At 37.8% G+C, this 22,504-nt stretch overlaps 2 protein-coding genes across 9 annotated transcripts in view; both read left to right on the plus strand.

Annotated features, from left to right (window-relative positions):
• The window catches only part of LOC129251244 (host cell factor-like), a 149,947-nt gene that overhangs the window by 55,448 nt on the left and 71,995 nt on the right, over positions 1-22,504 (plus strand). The window lies entirely within an intron of this gene.
• On the plus strand, positions 11,820-13,870 carry LOC129251245 (uncharacterized). Its single transcript, XM_054890608.1, has 2 exons — positions 11,820-13,430; positions 13,510-13,870. The coding sequence occupies exons 1-2, from the start codon at positions 13,341-13,343 to the stop codon at positions 13,843-13,845; spliced, it is 426 nt and encodes a 141-aa protein (XP_054746583.1). The 5' UTR covers positions 11,820-13,340; the 3' UTR covers positions 13,846-13,870.

The raw sequence follows: 22,504 nt of genomic DNA on the forward strand, positions 1-22,504 counted from the left end.
TTGATTGTAATAACAAAAGCAAAGCGAATGGGAAATTGAAGTCGCTTAAAATCAAAAGGCAAATCCGTTGAAATCATTGAAATGCGCGGAATCAAAACATCTTCACCTTTAAATTTGCCTTTCAAAATTGTTGCTTCAATTACATTGTTCATTGTCCGTTTCACTGCTAATCTTGTCCCATTGCATAGTTTCGGCTGATTGATATTTCGCAACATAATGATCACTGCGCCGACTTTCAATTGCAAACGATGTGGTGGCAAGCCAGGCAAATTAAGTGAATTCAAAAATTCAATTGGATAATTCACTACATCGTCGGGATTAGTGATTGAATCAATTGATTTATAGGTGACAACTTCACCTGGAATTTGAGTCAAAATACTGGCATTGATTTCATTGACATCGACATTTTTGGCAGCTAATATAGCTCTCTCGCTTAGCCAATCTTGATTTCGATAGTTTTGTGCAATATTTGGGAATACATTTTGCACTAATTGTACTCTTGATTCTGTTACGGTACAAAAATTAGTTGGAAGTGTGATCATGCCTGTATTCTTATCAATTGGCTTTCGTCCATTTCCAATTTGCAACAAATGTTTGGAAAATTCAGCAGCTGTTGGATCATTCTGTAACTGCACACGAACATTAGAAGTCAATGTGAGTTTTTGAACATATCTCCACAGATTAGAGGATTTAAGGCACGCTCTCAATTCATCAGCTGCTGTTGATTTGGGAATAACAGGCAAAGTTTGTCGAAAATCACCGGCCAATAGAATTAGTGCACCACCAAATATGTTTGTGTTATTTCGAAAATCTTTCAGTGTTCTATTTAAGGCTTCCAGTGATTTTTTATGAGCCATCGTACATTCATCCCATACAATAATTTTACATGTTTGTAAAACCTTTCCCATTCCAGAATTTTTAGAAATGTTGCAAGTTGGTTCTTCATTTACTTGCATATTTAATGGTAATTTTAATGCAGAATGTGCAGTGCGACCGCCGGTGGCCAAAATTAACGCCAACAAAAACGTTTTTCCAGTCCCACCTAGTGCATCTAAGAAGAATATTCCTCCTCTTTCATTTGCAACATTGTCTATAATTGTGTCATATGCCTGCCTTTGTTCTGTGTTTAATTTTGATAGGTTTATTGTTACAAATGTGTTCAGATCATTTCGATTATATTCTTTTTCACGTCTTAATTCTGCATTGTATGCATCATGCATCGGACGATTTGGTGCGATCATACCTAACTCACTCAGAGTTTTATTTGCAATCATCAGGCAAAAGTCTTCGATTTTAATTAATGCCTCGTTATATAATTCATCTGTATAATTCAAATTTGGATTTGCAGTAATGCAACGTACTTGATGTAGGATATCTTTTGTCATGTATTCTTGGTGTGTACTCCACAATTCTCTTGGGTTTACTGGGAAACATGTAGCAATAATGATGGCAAATAGTGTTCTTATTTGGTGTGGAGAGCTTGTTGCACATGCATCCATAAGAGTTGCATCCCACTGATTATCATTTTCAAGCAAATTCAATTCTTTGCATGCTTGCTGATAAGTACAACAAAGATGACCATTACTTGTTTCAAACTTTCGAATGATCTTGGGCCGGGAGTATCAACTAAGAGTAAACGTAAATAGAAACATACGACTTTACTTCGATGGACAGTGTAAAGTCGTCCGATTGCACCACCCAAATGAACACCTGGATATCCATCTACAGGTATTCCTCGTTGCCTTCGTACCCAGGACCTTGATGATGCATTCCAAGTATAATATTTAGGAACATTTGAATAAAGCAATGTTCTTGCAAATGAATCTGTTTCACATAAGTTGAAAAATGCAGTTAGTGTTGTTGCTGGTGGTCGTTCGGCCATTTGTTGAGCAGTATTTTCAATGAAATAAACACTTTGTTCATTTTCTAAATAGACTGACAAATGAATAACAGCTGGATGACGATCATGAATCGGAAATGATAATATTCTCCAAACTGATTTGTTGCTACTAATGTATCTTCCCATTTGGTAATTAGTAATTTCATCATTTCGATTTACAACTCCAAATACTGCCATGTCACTTCCTTTATTGATATATTTGCATATGTATTTGATGGATTTTACGGAGTTACAATATTCAACATTTATATGTGCGTTAAATGTTTTCGATAATAATTTGGAATACGGAACTATCCAACGGTTATCGATCTCCACATCTTGATTATTTATTTTCACAGTGACTGTTTTTCCATTATCCTCTGGTGATCTTCTACGGTAGAATGGATATACATCATTTCCAGTCATTGTTTCAGCAATTAATTGCCTTGGGTAGTTTTTTGAACATTTACCATCAACCATACATGGAGAATTTTGATTTAACGTACCACACGGTCCATGAATCATGTTTTTGTTTACAGTAGTATGTAATTCTGGATCTTCATTTATATCTGGAATTTCAGCACATATAATATGATCAATTTTATCTGTGGTTAGTTTTTGTTTTAACCAAATCAAAATATGCGCATGAGGCAAGCCTCTTTTTTGCCATTCCACAGAATACATGAAACATTGTACATCTCCGTAAACTTTATGTTTTACAATGAAATCCATTAGAGACTGTAGCTTTCGTTTAAACACTCTTGCAGTAATGTCATGCCTATCAGTAGCTGATTGCCCAGTATATAAATGATTCTTAATATCATCCCATTTCGGATTGCATGTGAAAGTTATGAATAAGTCGGGTCGACCAAAATTTCTGACATAACACATTGCATCTTGGGCGTATTCATGCATATGTCTTGGACTGCCTGTATACGATGAAGGTAATATTACCATTTGACCAATGTTATTAACGTTGGTATCGTTGTTAATTGCATCTCGTAAATGTATGTATTCGTCACAGCGTAATTTTCTTTGGTTGAATCTAATGTAATTCAATCGTTCTGTTTCTATTTTCGCATACATGTCAACAATATACTGATGAAATAATTTACGACATTTTAAAATGTGATTCCCTTGATTTTCTCTTATCATGATTCTGTATGCATAATAATTCATTACGCTTACAGTTTTATTGGTTTCTTGACCATTTGCTGGATTTATTTGTTTTATATCAATCGAATAACCATCTTCACCACGACAGAACATAAGAGGATATTGTAATGCATCATATTTTCGATGCGTTTCATTAACACGTTGCAGTGTATCATTTCTTCTTTGCAAAACAATATCTCTTGGTTGAAACTCATCTCCAGATATAACAATTGCAACCTCGTTGCTTGAAGTTGGTTGATTGTATCTTCCACGATGTTCGCCGGCAGGCGTTTTATTTGCATCAATTTTAATTTTATGATTATCAGATGACAATCTTTCGATTGTTGTTTTAAAACTTTGCACCAAAACATTGTGTGTGTGTAATAAATCTTGTAACTCTCTCATAATGACTCTGTTTATATTTCTGGAAAATGCACGCCATGCTTCAAGTTCATCATCGTTGTCATTAATGAAATAAATTTGCAAAAATTTTGACTCTTGACCGGGTAGTGGTAGTAATGAATCTATTAAGTGATATGCTTGCCCTTGAATCTGAAAAAACCCATAATTTGTGTCCATAAAATCTAATGATTCATTAGATGTGTCAGCGAATGTTGTTGAACGTTGAAGTTTATGTATTACCTTGAAGGTTGGCATGAAGTTATCGATTATAATTTTTCCAGCACCAAAAGATGTAATTTGAAAACATGAATTTTATGTGGAAATTTTTTCAAGAAAATGTTTGGAATCGGGTGATGTTCCCGATAATAATGTAGCTAATGGTTCGGGCGGATATTGTATGTCTGGTAAACGAACTTTTCCTGCAACGCAACACATGCCTGGTGTTTTAGTTTTGAATTTCAATGCTTTACAAAATCCGCAAATTTTATCCATACTTCCAATGACAACGTATTTGTGAGATGAATAATCAAGTTGTGGATTATATTGAAATGCTGCGCTATTCAAATTTACAGAATTGATATTAATTGGCCGATTTTGAGAACGTGACCTAGTACGATCTCTTTGTTGACTTAATCTATCAGCATGATTTTCCTCACTTTCATTTTGTCTGTGATTTTGCACATTTCTATTGTGACGTGTATTACGTCCGATGTTAGCATCTCTTCTACCTCTTGGCATTTCTTTTACCAAATCAAAGTGGTCTTCTTTATGTCACTCTGAGCTCTTGATTCCTACTTTTCTTGTTTTTAAACTGGAATTCAAATTAACATACTGTTAGCGCCATCTTTTAAAAATATAATTGAACTGTGAGCACGCGTTGAAATGAAAATTACACAGAACAGAAATGGGAAATGATCAGCAAAAATAATATATATTTTTGAAATTTTTCTTGAAAATATCTACGGAAAGTGTGAAAACAATCTCTTTTCTTAAATATCTTAAGTAAAAACTTCTAAAATATTAATTATTTTTGCCGATTTCTGTTGTGTGTATTTTTCACACCATTTATTCAATGTTTCACTTGTTATCAATCATTTGCAAAAATAATATATATTTTGTAAATTTTTCGTGAAAATATCGTTGGAAAATGTGAAAACAATCTCTTCTCTTAAATATTTCTGACGCACTTTTTTTCTCTTTGGTTGATGCCTGGAAACTGCTTCACTTGAACACTTTACCAAATAAAACACTTTCTTGTTAGGTTTAACACTTACTTTCACTATGCACTATTACTGATAACCTTTGGTAATCTTCTAAGAAAACGGCCTTGCTTAAGTACTTTTTTAGCGACGACCTGTTCAGGTTCGTTGAGCTAATGGTTTTGCTTCGGTTATCCCGAAGTGTGGGTGTAAAGAAGAAGTATTTAAGCAAAGTGTTAAGTTAGTCACAGCAGCATTGTGTTACGATTAATTATTGCAGGCGGTCAGCTACAGCTGTGCCTGCTAATTTGTATGTTTCTATTCTATGCGAATGCAGGCGTGCAACCACTGCTGTATGAATATATGTATATGCACATATGTATGTATGTTTGCATTCCATTGAAATGTATGTAATGGAATGAAAATTTAGGCATAAATACTGCTGCGTTAATTTGTACATATGTGAGTAAAATGTACGCTCCATGCAACCGTTTAACACACGCTTAAAAAGAACGCTGCCTCGTGTATACTGTGTGTTGACGAAGAAGTAAAGGAGATTTTAAACAAACATAGTTACAAACCTTCTCCACATGTGTCTCTGCAATGTGGCAAAGTTGGGTTAAAATCGGTTGAGCCATTCTCCGTAAAGTTCATCACAACGCGAAAAACGGCTGAATTTTTATATACCTACTATGTATATAGATAATAGAAAAAAAGAGTATTCAGTAGTCTGTTGGGCCGCCTTTAGCTTTAATAACTGGTTCCAAGCATCGATACATACTTTGTACCCACACATTGGTTTCATTGGCTGCAATTTTTTCCCACTCAACACTTAAAGCTGTCTTTAATGACACCTTTGATGTTATTTTGTGCTTTCTGATTCTCCTTTCTAAGAGCTCTATTTTTCGCCTTCCGGCTTGGAGGTGATTAGCTTCCAATTCACCAGTATTAATGTAATGAATAACCCTTTGCACCGTAAAATGTCAATTTCCAATTGTTGTGCCTAATTCGCGCATAGACTTATTTTCCAAGTACAATTTAATAACAATTTTACGCCTTTGTAATGGTAAATCCGTACTTCGTCGCATTTTGTCATTTTCAATCAAGATATTACACGCAACTGAAACTGGATCGGCCGTAAAAACTAAGAAAAACCAATCCTATATCTTATTCAGCAATATTAGTAAAAATACAAATGATTTTTACTGTTAATTTTGCAGCAACAATATCATGAGCTGAAGGTTTACGAATAAATGTTTTGCATCATTTTACTACGTCTGCCTGCTTTCCTTGGAACCCATCAGTGTGAGTTGAAATAACAGGAGTTTTGTTTGCGGCAATTCATTAGGAATGTAACGTTATGACCCAAAACCAATATATTGTCACAGGAAATATTTTGCGCAAAGCTAAAGTTTTTTACGTAGTACGCATGGTGTACGAATAAATTGTGTGACCACTGTACATATATAATTTTTGTTAGCAATACTCCGTTATTCCATTCCTTTTTCGAAGGAAACGCCGTGATAAAAGATTTATTTCAGTTATTGTTCTTGGTCTTACAGAGATCCGTTGTAGAAGGGGAAACACTCCATCTTAGACCGATTAACCTTTTGCAAGAGTAGAGTCCTTGTGGCGGCCGCCATTCGGAATTCACAGAGAGAACGTAGGTTCGAATCTCGGTGAAATACCAAACTTAAAAGAAAAAGAAAAACATTTTTCTAATAGCGGTCGCCCCTCGGCAGGCAACGGCAAACCTCCGAGTGTATTTCTTCCATGAAAAAGCTCCTAATAAAAATATCTGCCGTTCGGAGTCGGCTTGAAACTGTAGGTCCCTCCATTTGTGGAACAACATCAAGACGCACACCACAAATGGGAGGAGGAGCTCGGCCAAACACCCAAAAACGGGTGTACGCGCCAATTATATCTTCTACTCAAATATGAACGAGACGGTATCAATAAAACGGTCCGCGGTTTGTTTTTTGGTAGGACTGTTATAAGCTTACATGGCAAATTTCAGCGTGATATGTCACATAGTTTGTTTTCTGTGCTACTGTAAACAAGTCAAGCTCGAGTGTGTTCTTCGAATTTAACGATGGAAATTCAAAGAATTTGTTTGAAATTTTGTTATTCCAACAAAATTTCGGCTTCAGACGCCTTAAAAATGTTGGGGACTCTGTTCTATCACGTGCACGTGTTTTCCAGTGGCACAAATCGTTCAAAGAGGGCCGTACATCGGTTGAAAACTTGCCTCATGAACGTCGTCCAGCAACATCAGTAAACGACGAAAACACCGGAAAAGTAAAGGAAATTGTGCTTGAAAATCGCACAAATCGCAAAATCGGTTAATGCTGAATATTATTTAGACGTTTTAAAGCGTTTGCGCGAGAACATTCGTCTTAAAAGGAAGGCATTGTGGGACAACAAGTCATGGTTCTTGCATCACGATAATGCACCAGCTCACATATCACGTCTTGTTCGCGATTATTTGAACAAAAATAATGTTAATATCGTTCCGCAAGCACCGTATTCGCCTGATATGGCTCCATGTGACTTTTTCCTGTTTCCCAAGCTCAAGTTGCCGCTCCGTGGAAAACGTTTTGAGACAATTGAAGTCATAAAAGAGAATTCGAAGAACACACTCGAGCTTGACTTGTTTACAGTAGCACAGAAAACAAACTATGTGACATATCACGCTGAAATTTGCCATGTAAGCTTATAACAGTCCTCCCAAAAAACAAAAAATGTATTTTTGCCATATGTCATCCGCGGACCGTTTTATTGATACCGTCTCGTTCATATTTGAGTAGAAGTTATATACTTATAATACTTATATATAGGAGTAGAGTCCTATTGTAGCTCGTCTTACTCTAATTTCAACATTAGACTAACATCCGAGTTTTCTGTCTAACATAAGTCCTAAATAGCGTGCTTCATCTCTAACGAAAGTGCGGTACCGGAGTGTAGGAGTAATTGAAGTTCTGTGTTGATAGTGAATAAGATAAGTTGAGTTTTATTAGCGTTGCTGCTTAGACCTTTGGCTTGGACCAGTTTTCAACCATGTTTAGTAAATCTTGCATAATTTCGCAAAGTATATTCGGAAATTTTCCTTTTACTAGAATAGCAACATACTGCGCATACTATAGGCTGCGATGTGCTGTCCTCTTTCCACTAAACTCTTTAGCAAGAAGTTTATTGCCAGCACCCAGAGGAGAGCACACCGACTTGAGGTGTTCCTGTACTGCCTTTTTTGCTGATCTTCGAAAGTTGCGATCACAAATATACTCATGAGCATGTTGTTTATGAACTCAACCAGCGCCTCAAAGATCCCCATATCGGCCAGTGCCTTTATTTTTGTGTCTGGTAGGATGTTATTGAACGCGCCTTCGATATCAAGAATAGCTGCCTTATTAGAGATTAACTTTCCAATTTCTGTATCAAGGGAGTTAAGTGCTGTTTCGATAGATTTTCCTTTACAGTAGGCGTGTTGTGGTTAATATTGGTTATAATATCATTTGTTGGTTGGTTGGTTAGAGTGGTAGTTCATCCAGAATCCAAATAGAGCTGCCATTTTGTTGTCACATCCTCGTTACCAACTTGTTTACCAGTTATTTACGGCATGACTATATCCAGTCTGTCGCGGCTTAAGAACCTTAATAGGTTGTTGACATCTAAGCCAGACAGATTTTCGATACTCTCGAACAGCGATTTCCCCAGGGTTACCGTTCTGTCCTTCCATAGGGCAGGACATTCACAAAGGAAATGGAAGATTGTTTCCTTTTTCTCCGGTTGTCTACAACTGTGGCAGAATATGTTGTATGGGATGCCCATTTTGGCTACTTGTTCTCCTACTAAAGTCAGTTATGACTGCCGTTAGTCTCCAGGCGTCCCGTCGTTTCATGTTTAACAATGTTGACGATTGCTTGAGGTTGTAGGTGGGTCATAACGTCCTGTAAATTTTGCATTTCTTAGCGTCGCTCCATCTACAATCCGATTCGATTCGGAGGTATTTTAAGGAAATTGTACTCTTGACTGCACGTAACGTTCTTGCAGAATCGTTATTCATGGCAGAGCCCGTTCAGTTCATCTGATTTTTCGTTACCTTCTACCCGGGACATAGAGGTTGTTGTAGCAGAATCCAGTGCCCGGATTGCTGCTTAGCTGTCTGAAAGAATAGTGACATTGCCCTTAAAAGAGAAATCTGCGATTAGTAGCCTACAAGCTTCCCCAATTGCAAGTACTTCCGCTTGGAAGACACTGCTAGTATTAGGGAGACGCACAGATTTCTAAAAATTTTAGAAATGTGAGAATATATACAGGGTGGGCCATATAGCGTTTGCTTTTTGAACCACCTATTTTTTTGAGAATGGTAACACAAATGACATGTCAAATGTGCATAATTTACTTAAAGGTTTGACATTTACGAAATGGGACGCTATACGCTTGAACAAAATTGAGAAATATTGAAAACCTATTTCCAAAGTGGTGAGTCTTCTTCTTCTTTTCTGATTTTCACATCGGTGGCTACGTCAGTAAACAAAATTGTCGAATTTGGACCTCAGAAAATCCACACGTTACTGTAGAGAAGCAAATGCATCCACAACGAGTCACTGTTTGGTGCGGTTTTTGGTCTGGCGGCATCATCGGGCCATTTTTTTTTCGAAAATGAGCGAGGAGCCGCGGTTACAGTAAATGACGAGCGTTACCGTGACATGCTCAACGAGTTGTTTCCAAAAATTGAAGAGGATGACATGGACGACATTTGGTTTCAACAGGACGGTGCAACTTGTCACACTGCCAAAGTTACACTCGAACTTTTGGCTACCGTTTTTGAAAACCGAATAATCAGCCGAAGTTCCGATATCAATTGGCCACCTCGGAGCTGTGATTTAAGCCCGTTGGACTATTTTTTGTGGGGAGCCGTTAAGGACAAATGCTATGCGAACCGAGGTTGCCATTCATGAAATTGGAGCCCAAACAATCGAAAATGTGCTTAAAAATTGGGTTGAACGAATGGCCTACTGTAAAGCCAGTCGTGGCAGTCATTTGAACGATATTATTTTTCATTCATAAATGACAATGTTCAATCTTCAAAATAAAACAAAAAGTTTGAAAAAATATTGATTAGTTTGTTTTTTTAGCCGATTCTAAAAGCAAATTGTACATGGCTCAACCTATACCAGCTCCAACACCAGAACCCGTTTTACTGCCATCTGTATAGACTGTAGTGTCGAAGTTGTTCAGTGCGAATCGCTTGTTCCACTCCTGCTTAGATGGAAAGACAGTCTCAAAATTTTTATTGAATTTTACCTTTGGGACGATATAGTCAGTTCTCTCCAAGGTTAACTGAGTTTGTCGCAATAATAAACTGGCATGACCATACGTTTATTCTTTCCAGCGACCCGCTTCATTTAACCTAAATGCACTATAGCTGCCGTCTTCTTAATATGTAGGTCTATTGGAATAACGTGTGTCAGTGCGTTGAGAGCCTCCCTAGAACATGATCCGATTGCATCGACTGTTATTGCACAAGCTGATCTTAGTGGTCTGCCTAGTATTTTAGTATTGTAATTTCTCCCTAGAGCTTTCCACCAGACTTCCGAACCATATGATAAAAGTGGTACAGTCTTGTACAACCATAATATATGCTTAGGCTGAAGACTCCACTGTCTTCCAAGCATACGTTTACGGGCATATAAAGCAATTTCTGATTTCCTTACCCGTTCTTCGACGTTTAATTTCCAGCTAATTTTGGAGTCCCAATTACCCCTAAGTACTTTACACTTGGTGAAAGTGAGAGGGTTTGTCCGTTAATATTTTGTAGGGTAAAGATTGCTACCTTATATCTGGTGGCCCAAGAGTTAGCTCGCCTAATGCGAAAGATCCCACTGATCGCATTAGGATGCAGTCCTGATGCCCTGTGGAATACCCCTATGGACCCTCTTAGTTATGTTGATATTACCCATAAAAGCTTTGATGATCCTGGTTTATAGAATAGAGATTACCCAATTACTAATGCAATTATCCACCTCTTTCGTTAGCTCAGCTTCAACCAATTTCTATTGGGGCTTAGGAATTTTTTCTTCGGGCTTGTTTTCATTCAGAATGCTCTTCAGTCAAGGTTTTATGCATCCTCCTTGGTAGCTTTGCATCGTTTCTACGATTCTGGTAGCCCGCTTTCGCTGGATCTACCACCCTCAGAAGCGGTCCTTTTTCGGTACAGGAGCTAGCAATAGCTATGCTTCCGGCCGGGACCGTTTCTTCGGGTTGAATCACAGTTGACTGCAGGGCAAGTGCACATTTGCTTGTGCTAGGGTCTATACCAAGTACTATTAATGTCGTAGGTACTGCGGCAACCGTACCCGAATGGGCTGGTGCGTGATTACCATTCGGAATTCACAGAGAGAACGTTGGTTCGAATCTCGGTGAAACACCTAAATTAAGAAAAACATTTTTGGTAAGGGATAAACGCTAAAAAAAAACACTTTTTTCATGAATTTATTGTAGCGAAACGGTTCAAGTCAGTTTATTAAAAGTTGTTGCATATTATAAAGTAACATTTCAAGAATATTTGATAAAATTTTCATGCAAAAATATTGCAAAATGAGCGAATGAGAGCACATTTACGTAGACGTCTTTTCTTTCATCTGAAATCAAAAAAATCGAATAATTTAGTTAAAGTATGAGTTAAACTTCCCCCCAACGTTTATTTTGACGATTTATTTTCATTTTCAGCCATTTGGTAGTCGTTTGAAGTAAAAAGTGATTTTTGACGAAAAAATGCCGCCATTTTGTAGGTAAAAAAACCACCTTAATATAAAAAAAAAAATGGCGAAAGAAAAACGTTGGGGGGAGGTTTTTTATATGTAAAATATGTGTGCAAAATTTCAAAAGGATCGAGTAGTTTCAAATGCCAATGACTACGCACTTTAAAAAAAGGTTCGAGAAAACCGCGTTTAAAGTTTTAAGTTATCTCGGCAGATGTTTGAGGCGGCTCGGCTTTATGCTCTATAACTTAAAAAGTTTTGCTCGGATTGACTTAAAATTTTAACACGGTATTTTTGAAATGTTTTACTACAATAACATGCAAAAAAATATAAGCCTTAATACCCAAATCTTTATGCAAAAGACGGTGTAATGACGTTTCTGGAATGCCTAATTTCAAAGAACGACGAGGAATGGACAAACCTGGGCTGTTTTCAACACTTTCAGCTATAATAGCAATATTTTCGGCTGTTCTTGAGCGCCGTCCACGGGTTTTATTCTTCACATCACTAACTTGTCCCAACAGCTCGATTTTTTTCACCATTTTCTGTATTGCGGTCCGACAAGGTGCTTCACGATGACCCAAAAATGTTCGAGTTTTACGAACCGTCTCTGCCAAATTTTCACAATTTTTATAGTGAATTTTTATAATTTCAATGCGTTGTTTAAGCGTGTATCGTTCCATTTTTATTAATGGCATAGTTTCTACTTGTGAAGTATCAAAAAATGACATCTTCAAAAGTGACATCACCCGAAATAGCGGGCTACTCAAAATAACACCTGTTATTAGAAAAACCTTAACATAAGCTTCCAGAGTTTTGGAAACAAGTCATCATTTGAGGCGAAAGTAAATTTTGTATTTTGGGATAAGATGTCGTCAAATTGTTAGGCGCAAATCAGGTACAGCTTGTGAGGAACAAAATCGTATTAGTACAGTTAAACTCGGTGATGGTAGAGTTATAGCGCGGGGATGCATGGCGGCTAGAAGTGTGAGTCAGTTAGAATTTATTGAATCAGCAATGGATATATAGAGGTTTTCGCACATTCTAGGAAGTAATTTTAAACGGAGTACCGAATCTTGGCTTGTCAAGAACGTTTTGGTTCCAACAAGATCATAACCCAAAACAGCCCATCAATCGATCGACCTGAACCTTATTGAGCATCTGTGGGGTCTATTACAAAAAATGAATTCGACAGCATACTCGTATATTTACCAGTGAGGTGGGTTTGCAAAGTGCCATGCGGGCAGAATGGGCGAAAATTACAACTAAGGAAACAGGAAAGTTAGTAGTGTGTTCGAGCCGCTAAATAATGAATGCAACATTGCAACCCCGTACTTTACTGATGCTCTGTAGCTGATACTCAGCTGATACTGTGCAACAATACTCACTGTTTATTTTTCGTCGAACGTTTAACTTATTTGATAGCAGATGAGATAATGGAAAGGAGTCGTGAGAATTTTTTAATAAACATGGACAAAAAACAGGAGGAGAAGACATATGATAAAAGGCTTATTGTTCAACCATTGTTCCAAACAAAGAAAAGTGAGGAAAATGAAATACTTTTTTGAAACTATTGCACTATACCCTGAAGATATCTTTTTTACCCATTTTCGGATGACTCGACACACATTTCTTGTAAATAATCAATTTGGATTATATAAATATATGCATTTTGGTATTTTATTTAGAAGTTACGTGAGGATCTAAGTCCTTTCTGATGCACAGCTGACACCAAGTATTCGTTGGAGCAATCGTTATAGAGAAATCTTCGATCGCTTTAATGCTGGAAAAGGAACAGCACATAAACTATTTTTCAAAACCATCAAGACAATATGCAGCCTCAAAACCGAAATTTCTTGGCCGAGCATTATTCAGCAGCAGAACTTATTGGAAAGTTTTCAAACAATTAAAACGAACTGTTTTCCATTCTTTATTGAATGCATGGACGGGATTCACTATCAGATTAACACTCCAAAGAATGACGCTATAAGCTATTATGACCGTATGGGAAAGCATTCAATAATCATGCAGGTTGGTGGCATATTCCATGGATGTCAGAAATGCATATGTATACACTAATACAAATTTTTTTCTATTGTGATATTTTTAGGCTACATGCCACAGTAAGCTTCGTTTCTTAGACGTATTTATCGGGTTTCCTGGAAGCTGCCACGACGCTAACGTTTGGAGCAATAGTCCAATTTACGAAGGCATTACAACTGGTCAGGTTGAATTTGTAAGTGGTGCTATAATTTTAGCTGATTCCGCTTATCCACTGTCTAAATATTTAATGGTACTATATAGAGATAACGGGCACCTCACTACTGCTGACAAAAAGTTTTATTATCACCTTAGTTCTACCCGAGTTTTAATAGAGCAAGCATTTGGCATTTTAAGCCATAAATTCAAAATACTTAATTATATTGATATATCATATTATCTCTAAAGAGCGGTGGTCTCACAAGTGGTATTAGCGTGCGCTATATTGCATACTTTTGTAATTAATAATTGTGAAGATGAAAACAGTTAAAATGTTGTTTAATTCATAACAATTCATTAAAAGAAACTTCATTTCATGTAAATAAAATACTAAATACTAAAACAAAAAACATTACTTCATTCAAAAATCAAATGGTAATATCACTTGCTAATTAATTTATATAGAACTTCTCTGAGCTCCATCATTCTGGACACTTTTTCCTTTTTAATTTGTGGTTTTCTTTTTCCAGCGCCTTAACGTCGTTATGCCTTCTCTTTTCCACAACAGCCTCTTTTTTCCAAAACTCCAGTAACTCGGTTACTGTTATTTTACGTTTTTTATTACGAAAATTTACATCGTTCTCTTTTTGGAACAGAGGAAAGTCCAGATTTTGAGATGGAGGAGAAACGGAATGTCTACTGCCATAAACTTCGTCGAATTCATTAAAACATTCCTAAGTTGTGGCATGTCGTCCTGTACACTAGTTTCTCTTTTTAATTCTTTTGTAGGTTGCATATTTAAAAATTTCCTCTGTAATTGATCTCGTGTAGGGGTGGGATCTGGAGCATCAGTTTTCACTTTATCCAGAACTTTGCCCCAAAGAAAATTTTTTTTTTCCTCCCACTTACAAACTCATCTTCCAGATCCAATCGACACCGGACCAACAACTTGGTTTCAGTAAAGTTTAGTTTTATGCTAAAAAGAAATATTAGAACATAAAAATAACATTTTTTGGAAAATTAACTTATTTTTCCTCCTCCATCTCAATTGCGCAGTGAAAATTTTTATGTTGCGTATGATTATCTAGTGATGAGCAACAGATTGTCAACACTTTCTTCAACGAACGCGTGACGTTACAGTGTTGCCGATTTTTTTTCCGTAGAACGTGATGCTCTCTCATAAAAAGCAACACTGCTGCAAAATTCACAACTCGAACACACCCAAACTCAATGCCAAATAGATTGAGTGAAATCCTAAACAGCGTGGTTATCCAAAAAAATATTAATTTTCGTTTTTGTATATTATTTATAAAGCTTTTTCCAAATGTTTTAAAACTGTACGCAGACTTTACATGTTGCTGCAATTACTTACCATTATGTAAACAATGAAGTCCTGAATTTTATCTTATCTATAAATGTATACTGTGTTTCTAATCAATTTACCCAATAACCTACTTAGCAAAAAGTTCTGCAAAAAAGTCTGCACTTAGGCTATTGACAACAATACAACTAGTTAGAAGGTCATACGGCCACAGTCGGATATGCAGAGGTTTAAACGCTAAATCGGACTACGTTATTTCTCAAGCTAATTTCAACAGGGAACCAAAGGTAATATTAGAATAGGAGTGTGTCGGGCGGGACAGCCTTGAACAACTTTAATATATTCACAGACGGTTCGAAATTATAAGAGGGGGTTATAGTCGCATTATTCTGTTCGGAATGAGCTTACGGACTCTCACCTAAGCTTCGACATTAACAACCAAGCTTGCCATCAAAGCAATAGCTGCTGTAAGGGCAAACTCACAGTGCGTACGACAATGGCGCAACAGGATGGATGAGCTAGAAACTGAGAAACACCACACCAGGACACAAGGGAATCGAAGGAAATACTACCCAAAGCAGACGCAAATCTTCCTGTAGCTACAACCACCTCTCTGCAAACAAGGACAGGATAAAGCTGCAGCAATGGATCAATAGGCGAATTAAAGATGAGAAAGAACTAGCAGGATTCCAAAAATCATGCTATACAGGCACAATGTCAGTTCTACAAACTATATTTTATCTCTTCCCAGGAAAGAATGTAAACTTGTAGTGGCGATACTGATAGGACACTGTTTCACGCCATCGTACGCGACCAAACTGAAGCTAGTGCAGAACGATTCATGCACTATACTTAATTTTGCAATAAATTCTGTGACAAATTTTGCAATGCATACGCCGAGAACAAATTCGCAGAAAACAAATTTATTTTTGTTCATATGCCTTGTCTACTCATATTTATATTCAGTTTCGTGGAAAATTTCGCTTGTTAACAGTGGATTATGGAGCTAAGGAAAATCGCATTGCAGTAATAGCATTACATATGTAAGTGTAGTAAAAGTGCAAGTGAGATTTACGATTTGCTGAAAAACTTAATATTTCTAGAATGTTTGTTTGCCGCATGATCGGACCAGTGCAGCCATAATAATAAAAGCCGTTCGAGCAAGAATTCGCAGAAGTCCACTTAGAAAGCCGAAAACCATGTCCAGGGAAATTAATGTATCGACCAGATCCATGTCAAGACTAATTAAGGGGGGATAAGAACGTTGCACAAGTATACCAGGAGATTGTCTTAGAAAGCGTGGCGAAGCAGTTCAGCTGTGCAGAGAGCGTTGGATCTTCCTGCAAGATTCCACTCCAGCCAATAAGGCAAAAACCACCCCAGTGCCTAGAAAACAATATTTCTGGATTCAGAAAATTCACCGTCTGGAAGTCCAGATCTGAATCCATTGGACTACAGTTAGTGGTCAGAATTGGAGAACATAACCTGGCGTAGGCTTCACAGAAATTTGAAAATCTCGAACAATCTTTGGTTCGAGCAACGACGTCAATAACCATGGAAAATATGCGTGCTGCAAAGCTGAATGGCCGAATCGTTTGAAGGCTTGTGTGAAAGTATAATCACAAGTTCGAATCAAATTTAATTTTTTTTTAATATTTGCATAAATAAATAAAACTTACTTCACATGTCTATAACGGACTTAACTTGTAACAGAACTTATGGCAGGATTAGGTTTGTAACGAAGTCAATGCGAGAAGAACTCTGGACTTAGCATAGTAATGCAAAATGACGTGAATGCTATAGTATTCAAATTTTTAAACCAATTTTTATTCATTTAATTTTATACAAGCTTACGTTTTTGTAATTAATATATACATTCTCATATTATTTAATTTTTTCTCCATGTATTTACAAATTTCCTTAAGCCGACACATTGAGTAATATAGAAGTGTAATACTTGACGTGAATGTTGTAGCATCTATATTTCGTAGAATGCTCAGACAGAGCTTAATCTATTATTGCACTTTTTTTTTTCTTAAAATTTCCGTTACTTTCAACAATGTGCATTATCATTGCGTAGACATTTTGTTTAAAGCGAAAACATCAGTTTTATTAATTATTGTGTAACTTTCTTGAATAAAAATGAATTCACACAAGAAGCGTAAGTATGTTACGGATATAATTGGAAATGAAAACAGTAAATTTGATGGAGGCCTTTGCGATAGAATATGGGCAATTCAGCGAAAACTCAAGGGAGTGTAACCCTAATATATTTTTGTTGAGCATATTGGGTTATCTTCTGATTCAGGAGATTGTAACAATATAAATATTTCAAATGGGATAGATGAGAAAACTACCTTGTGGAATGAAGATACTGCAGAAATACCAGACTTTCATTTTGATTGGTCTCCAATGGGTTTAGCTAGCTGATGATGTGAAAAACTGTAAAACTCCAAAAGAGATGTTCGATAAAATTTGGTCTACGGAAATAATGCATTTAATTGTTAGTTGCACAAATGAATATGGGAAAAATTTTCTGTCACTATCATGTCCACGTACAAGAAATTTGCCGGATACTGAGTTTCAAAGAAACAAAAAAAAGTGTCCAGAAAATGGAGATATTCTTTGGTCTTGTCTGTTGCAGTCTCAAAAAAAGACACCGAAAATTCGTTCAAACTGGTCTAACAATCAGGCCATCTATGACCGGTGGCAGGTTTGAACAGCTACTGCGTTGCTTACCCAATAATGACCGACTATCTACGATTTCCGAACGTCTGAAGGTTGTAAATAGTTTATTTCAAACGGCATACAAACCTGAAAAAAAATTAACCTTTAGATGAATCTATGATACTGCATCGAGGAAGACTAAGTTTTCTGCAATTTGTAATCACAAAGAAAAGCTATTACGGGATTAAATTTTATGAACTTTATAAAGGGTGTTTTTTTAGAGGTTAGATTTTCAAGTTGGCACTACTTTTTTCGTAGATGGTCTTTTTGCAGCTGTCACTTGATTTATGCTCAGTTTGGTTTGCCATTTCATAATGAATAGACTTACACTTGAACAACGTTTGCAAATCGTGCAAATTTGGGCCCAAAACGAGATGGCCACCGATCCCGATTTTCACAAGAAAATTTTGTTCAGCGATGAAGCTCACTTTTGGTTGAATGGGTATGTCAATAAGCAAAATGGTCACATTTGGAGTGAACATAATCCACAAGCCATTGCTCAGACGCCGTTACATCCTCAAAAAGTCACTGTTTGGTGTGCTCTATGGGCAGAGGGAATCATTGGTCCATATTTCTTTAAAAATGAAGCCGGCCATAATGTTACAGTCAATGGAGAGCGCTATAGAGCCATGATAAATGACTTTTTCGTGCCTGAATTGGACGATGTTGATGTGGACGACCTTTGGTTCCAACAAGATGGCGCTACATGCCATACAGCCAACGCAACAATCGATTTTTTGAAGGAAACTTTTGGTGAGCGCATTATCTCACGCCGTGGACCTGTGGCGTGGCCTCCAAGATCGTGCGATATAACACCGCTGGACTATTTCTTGTGGGGCTATGTGAAGTCGCTTGTCTACGCAGATAAGCCCGAGACGATTGACGTCTTGGAAGAGAATATTAGGTGCGTTATTGCTGACATACGGCCCCGATTGCTGCAAAAAGTGGTCGAAAATTGGGCCTCTCGGCTGGAATTTATTCGAGCCAGCCGCGGCGGCCACTTGCCCGAAATAATTTTTAAAACATAATGGCAAACCCTTATCTTTATAATAAAGCTAAATTCTTCGCCATAACATTAAATTATGGAGGTTGAATTAGTTTTAAAGGTGACACACAGATGGCGCTATTTATCATTTTATCGCGTTGGCAATACTGAATATATATTCATGACAAAGCCTCATCCCTAGGCTTTGTTTATCAGTATCTGTCATTTCGCTGAAGTATAAACAACGCAGTGTTTTCGTGCTCCGAGTATGTCAACTTTCGTGCCGTCGAAACGCAATTTGCGGGAATCTTTGCTTTTCTGCTTCAATTTGAAAAAAAAAAAATACAGCCCAAGGCCGTGAATTGCTGCAGGAGGCCTACCCAGACCATACTCCGTCGATTTCAACATGTGAGTACTGGTTTCGACGATTCAAAAGTGGTGATTTTCACACCGAAAACAAGGAGCGTCTTGGCCAGCCCAAAAAGTTCGAGGACGCGGAATTGGGGGAATTGGTAAACGAGGACTCGTGCCAAACCGAAGAAGAGCTTGCTGAATCATTGGGCGTTGATAAATCAACCGTTTGCAAGCGTCTAAAAGCGATGGGAATGATCCAAAAGCAAGGACATTGCGTCCCGTACGAGTTAAAGCTGCGCGACGTCGAACGGCGATTTTTTACGTGCGAATTGCTGATCGAGCGACAAAATCGGAAGGGTTTTTTGCATCGGGTGGTGACTGGCGACGAAAAATGGATCCACTACGATAACCCAAAACGCAAAAAATCATGGGGTTTGCCCGGCCACGCATCAACGTCGACGGCCAAGCAGAATATTCACGGCAAGAAAATCGTGCTCTGCATTTGGTGGGATCAGGTCGGCGTCGTATATTTTGAGCTGCTCCAACCGGGCGAAACAATCACGGGGGATCGTTACCGACTGCAATTGATGCGTTTAAGCCGGGCATTGAAAGAAAAACGGCCGGAAACGGTAAAAAGGCACGACAAGGTTATTTTGCAACATGACAACGCTCGGCCGCATGTTGCTCAACCTGTCAAAAAATACCTTGGAACGCTTGGCTGGGAAGTGTTACCCCACCCGCCGTATAGTCCAGACATAGCTCCCTCCGATTATCATTTGTTCCGGCATATGAGTCTCGATTTGGCGGACCAGCGGTTCTCCTCGTACGAGGCTACCAAAATATGGGTTGAGTCATGGATAGCCAAGCAGCGGCCAGAATTTTGGATAAACGGCATCCGGAAATTGCCCGAAAGATGGGCGAAAGTTGTAGCTAGCGATGGCCAATACTTCGAATAAAATATTTTGTACCGTTTTTTCACAATAAAGCCCAAAATCTTCGAAAAAAACCTTTAAAACTAATTCAACCTCCAATATATACGTTTTATTTCATCTTGAAAACCTAACCTCTAAAAGAACACCCTTTACACATGATGGCTAAGCTCTCAATCCAGATATATGTATATAACGGCAAAGTAAAGGTGTCTTCTTTATCTGTAGTATATTCTGTGGTTATAAGACTAATGTAACCATATTTATCGAAGGGTCATTCATTATTTATGGACAACTACTATAAAAATATAATATCGATTAAAACTCATACCACTGGAACTTTACGTAAAAATCGCAAAATGAATGTACATGAATGAACATCTATGGAGAAGACAGGCCAACGTCTATATTAGAAAATTGAAAGACAAGCGGGATGTGATTTTTATCACAACGAAAACCCATCGCAAAATAATTGACGTGCAGAAGAAAAAACCAATAGTGACTCTTAATTATAACGCAAATATGTTATCAAATGATATCATATTATTCCTCACCTAAAAAATCTATTCATTGGTACAAGAAGGTTCTATCCCACCTATCAGATATTTCTGTATGGAATTCGTATTACATTTTTAAGAAGATAAATGATTCAAATATTGGTTTCCTTGATTTTAGAGACAATCGATTAATACGCTTTTAAAAATATCACAGAAGTCAAATGGTCGTGACTTTGTGCTGATAATTCCAAATCACAAACGACTGGAAGCACCAAGTGAAGTCAAGTCCTTCCCCACCTGATCTTTCCAACGCAAAGGAGGACTTCCTTTTCCTCTACTACCACCAGCTGGTACCGCATCGAATACTTTCAGAGCCGGATCGTTTGTATCCATTCAGAAGACATGACCCAGCCAACGTAGCCGCTGGATCTATATTCGCTGCGCTATGTCTATCTCGTCGTAAAGCTCATACAGCTCATCGTTCTATCGTCTGCGATATTCGCCCTTGCCACCGTGCAAAGGTTCAAAAATCTTGCGCAGAATCTTTCTCTCAAACACTCTAAGCGTCGCTTCATCGGATATTGTCATCATCCAAACTTATGCGCCATACGTTAGGACGCGCATGATGAGAGCCTTGTAGAGTATTAGTTTTGTTCGTCGAGAGAGGACTTTACTGCTCAGTGCCTACTTTGTCCAAAGTAGCACGTGTTGGCAAGAGAGATTCTACGTTGGATTTCAAGGCTAACATTGTTATCGGTGTTAATGCTGGTTCCTAAATAAACGAAGTCTTTGACAACCTCGAAATCATAACTGTAAACAGTGACGTGGTTGCCGATACGCGAGTGCGCCGACTGTTTGTTTGAAGACAGGAGGTACTTCGTTTTGTCCTCGCTCACCAGCACACCCATTCGCTTTGCCTCTTTATCCAGCTTGGAGAAGGCAGAACTAACAGCGCGGTTGTTAAGGGGCACACCTAGTGTGACAGCCTAAAAAAGGGCAATTTTTGGGAATTAAAAAAAGAAACCTAGTGAAGCAATCGTTTTAAAATTTTGAGGGTATATTTATACATGTTTTGAGAATACACAGTAAAATTTTTGGAAAAAATTTTTGAAACGGCACGCGATCTCCGGCGGAGCCAAAAAAAAGGTCCTCCACTGCTAGAGTGAGTGCAGCCTTCTCCGTTGATAAAACCTAAAACAAAAATTCTCGTTAATCGAAAACATATTGTCTGTACGATGCCCCTCGGGCATGTTGAAAAAAAAAGTTCAATTTTACCCAAAATTTTGGTCGTTTTTGGCCTACCAAAATCCGATTTTTGATCAGATCAAAAAACTGAAGGGTAATCACCGAGTAATCACTCCAGAAAATTCGAAAAATGCTGTTTCAAGAAAAACGCGTTTAAAGATGTAATGCAACTATCTAACTGCCGAGCGGCTACTCTTTTAAATAGCTGTAACTGAAAAACTATTTAAGATATCAATTTAAAATTTTAGTATGTTGATTTTAAAGGTATAACGTATCGAAACTTGAAAAACAAACGATTTTTGAAAATTTCGCAGTAGGTGTGCCCCTTAACGCTCTTATAAAATATTGTGCCTGCGCGATTAAGTTCTACGTCTCGTACATCAGGTTAAAGAAGTCACACGACAGCGAGTCACCCTGTCTGAAACCTCGTTTGGTATCACACAGCTCGGAGTGGTCCTTCCCAATTCTGACGGCGCTGGTGTTAAGCAACGTCATCTTGCATACCCGTATTAGTTTTGTGGGGATACCAAATTCAGACATCGCGGCATACCAGTAAATCCTTTCTGTACTGTGGAATGCAGCTTTGAAATCGACGAAAAGATGGTGTATGTCGATTCTCCTTTCGTGGGTCTTTTCCAAGATTTGGCGTATTGTGAATATTTGGTCGATGGTAGACTTTCCAGGTCTAAAGCCACACTGATAAGGTCCAATCAGTTGGTTGACGGTGGGCTTCAGCCTTTCACACAATACGCTCGCTAGAACCTTATAGGCGATATTTAGAAGACTAATCCAGCGGTAATTGGCACAGATAGCAGGATCGCCCTTTTTATGGATTGGGCAGAGCACAC

The sequence above is a fragment of the Anastrepha obliqua genome, unplaced genomic scaffold (genome assembly GCF_027943255.1).
Source record: "Anastrepha obliqua isolate idAnaObli1 unplaced genomic scaffold, idAnaObli1_1.0 ptg000009l, whole genome shotgun sequence".
In the NCBI taxonomy this organism is placed as follows: Eukaryota; Metazoa; Arthropoda; class Insecta; order Diptera; family Tephritidae; genus Anastrepha; species Anastrepha obliqua.

Coding starts and splice junctions, on each gene's coding strand:
- LOC129251245 (XM_054890608.1), top strand. CDS start 13,341: ATGGACGGGATTCACTATCAGATTAACACTCCAAAGAATGACGCTATA. Junction 13,431..13,509: donor AGCATTCAATAATCATGCAG/GTTGGTGGCATA, acceptor TGATATTTTTAG/GCTACATGCCACAGTAAGCT.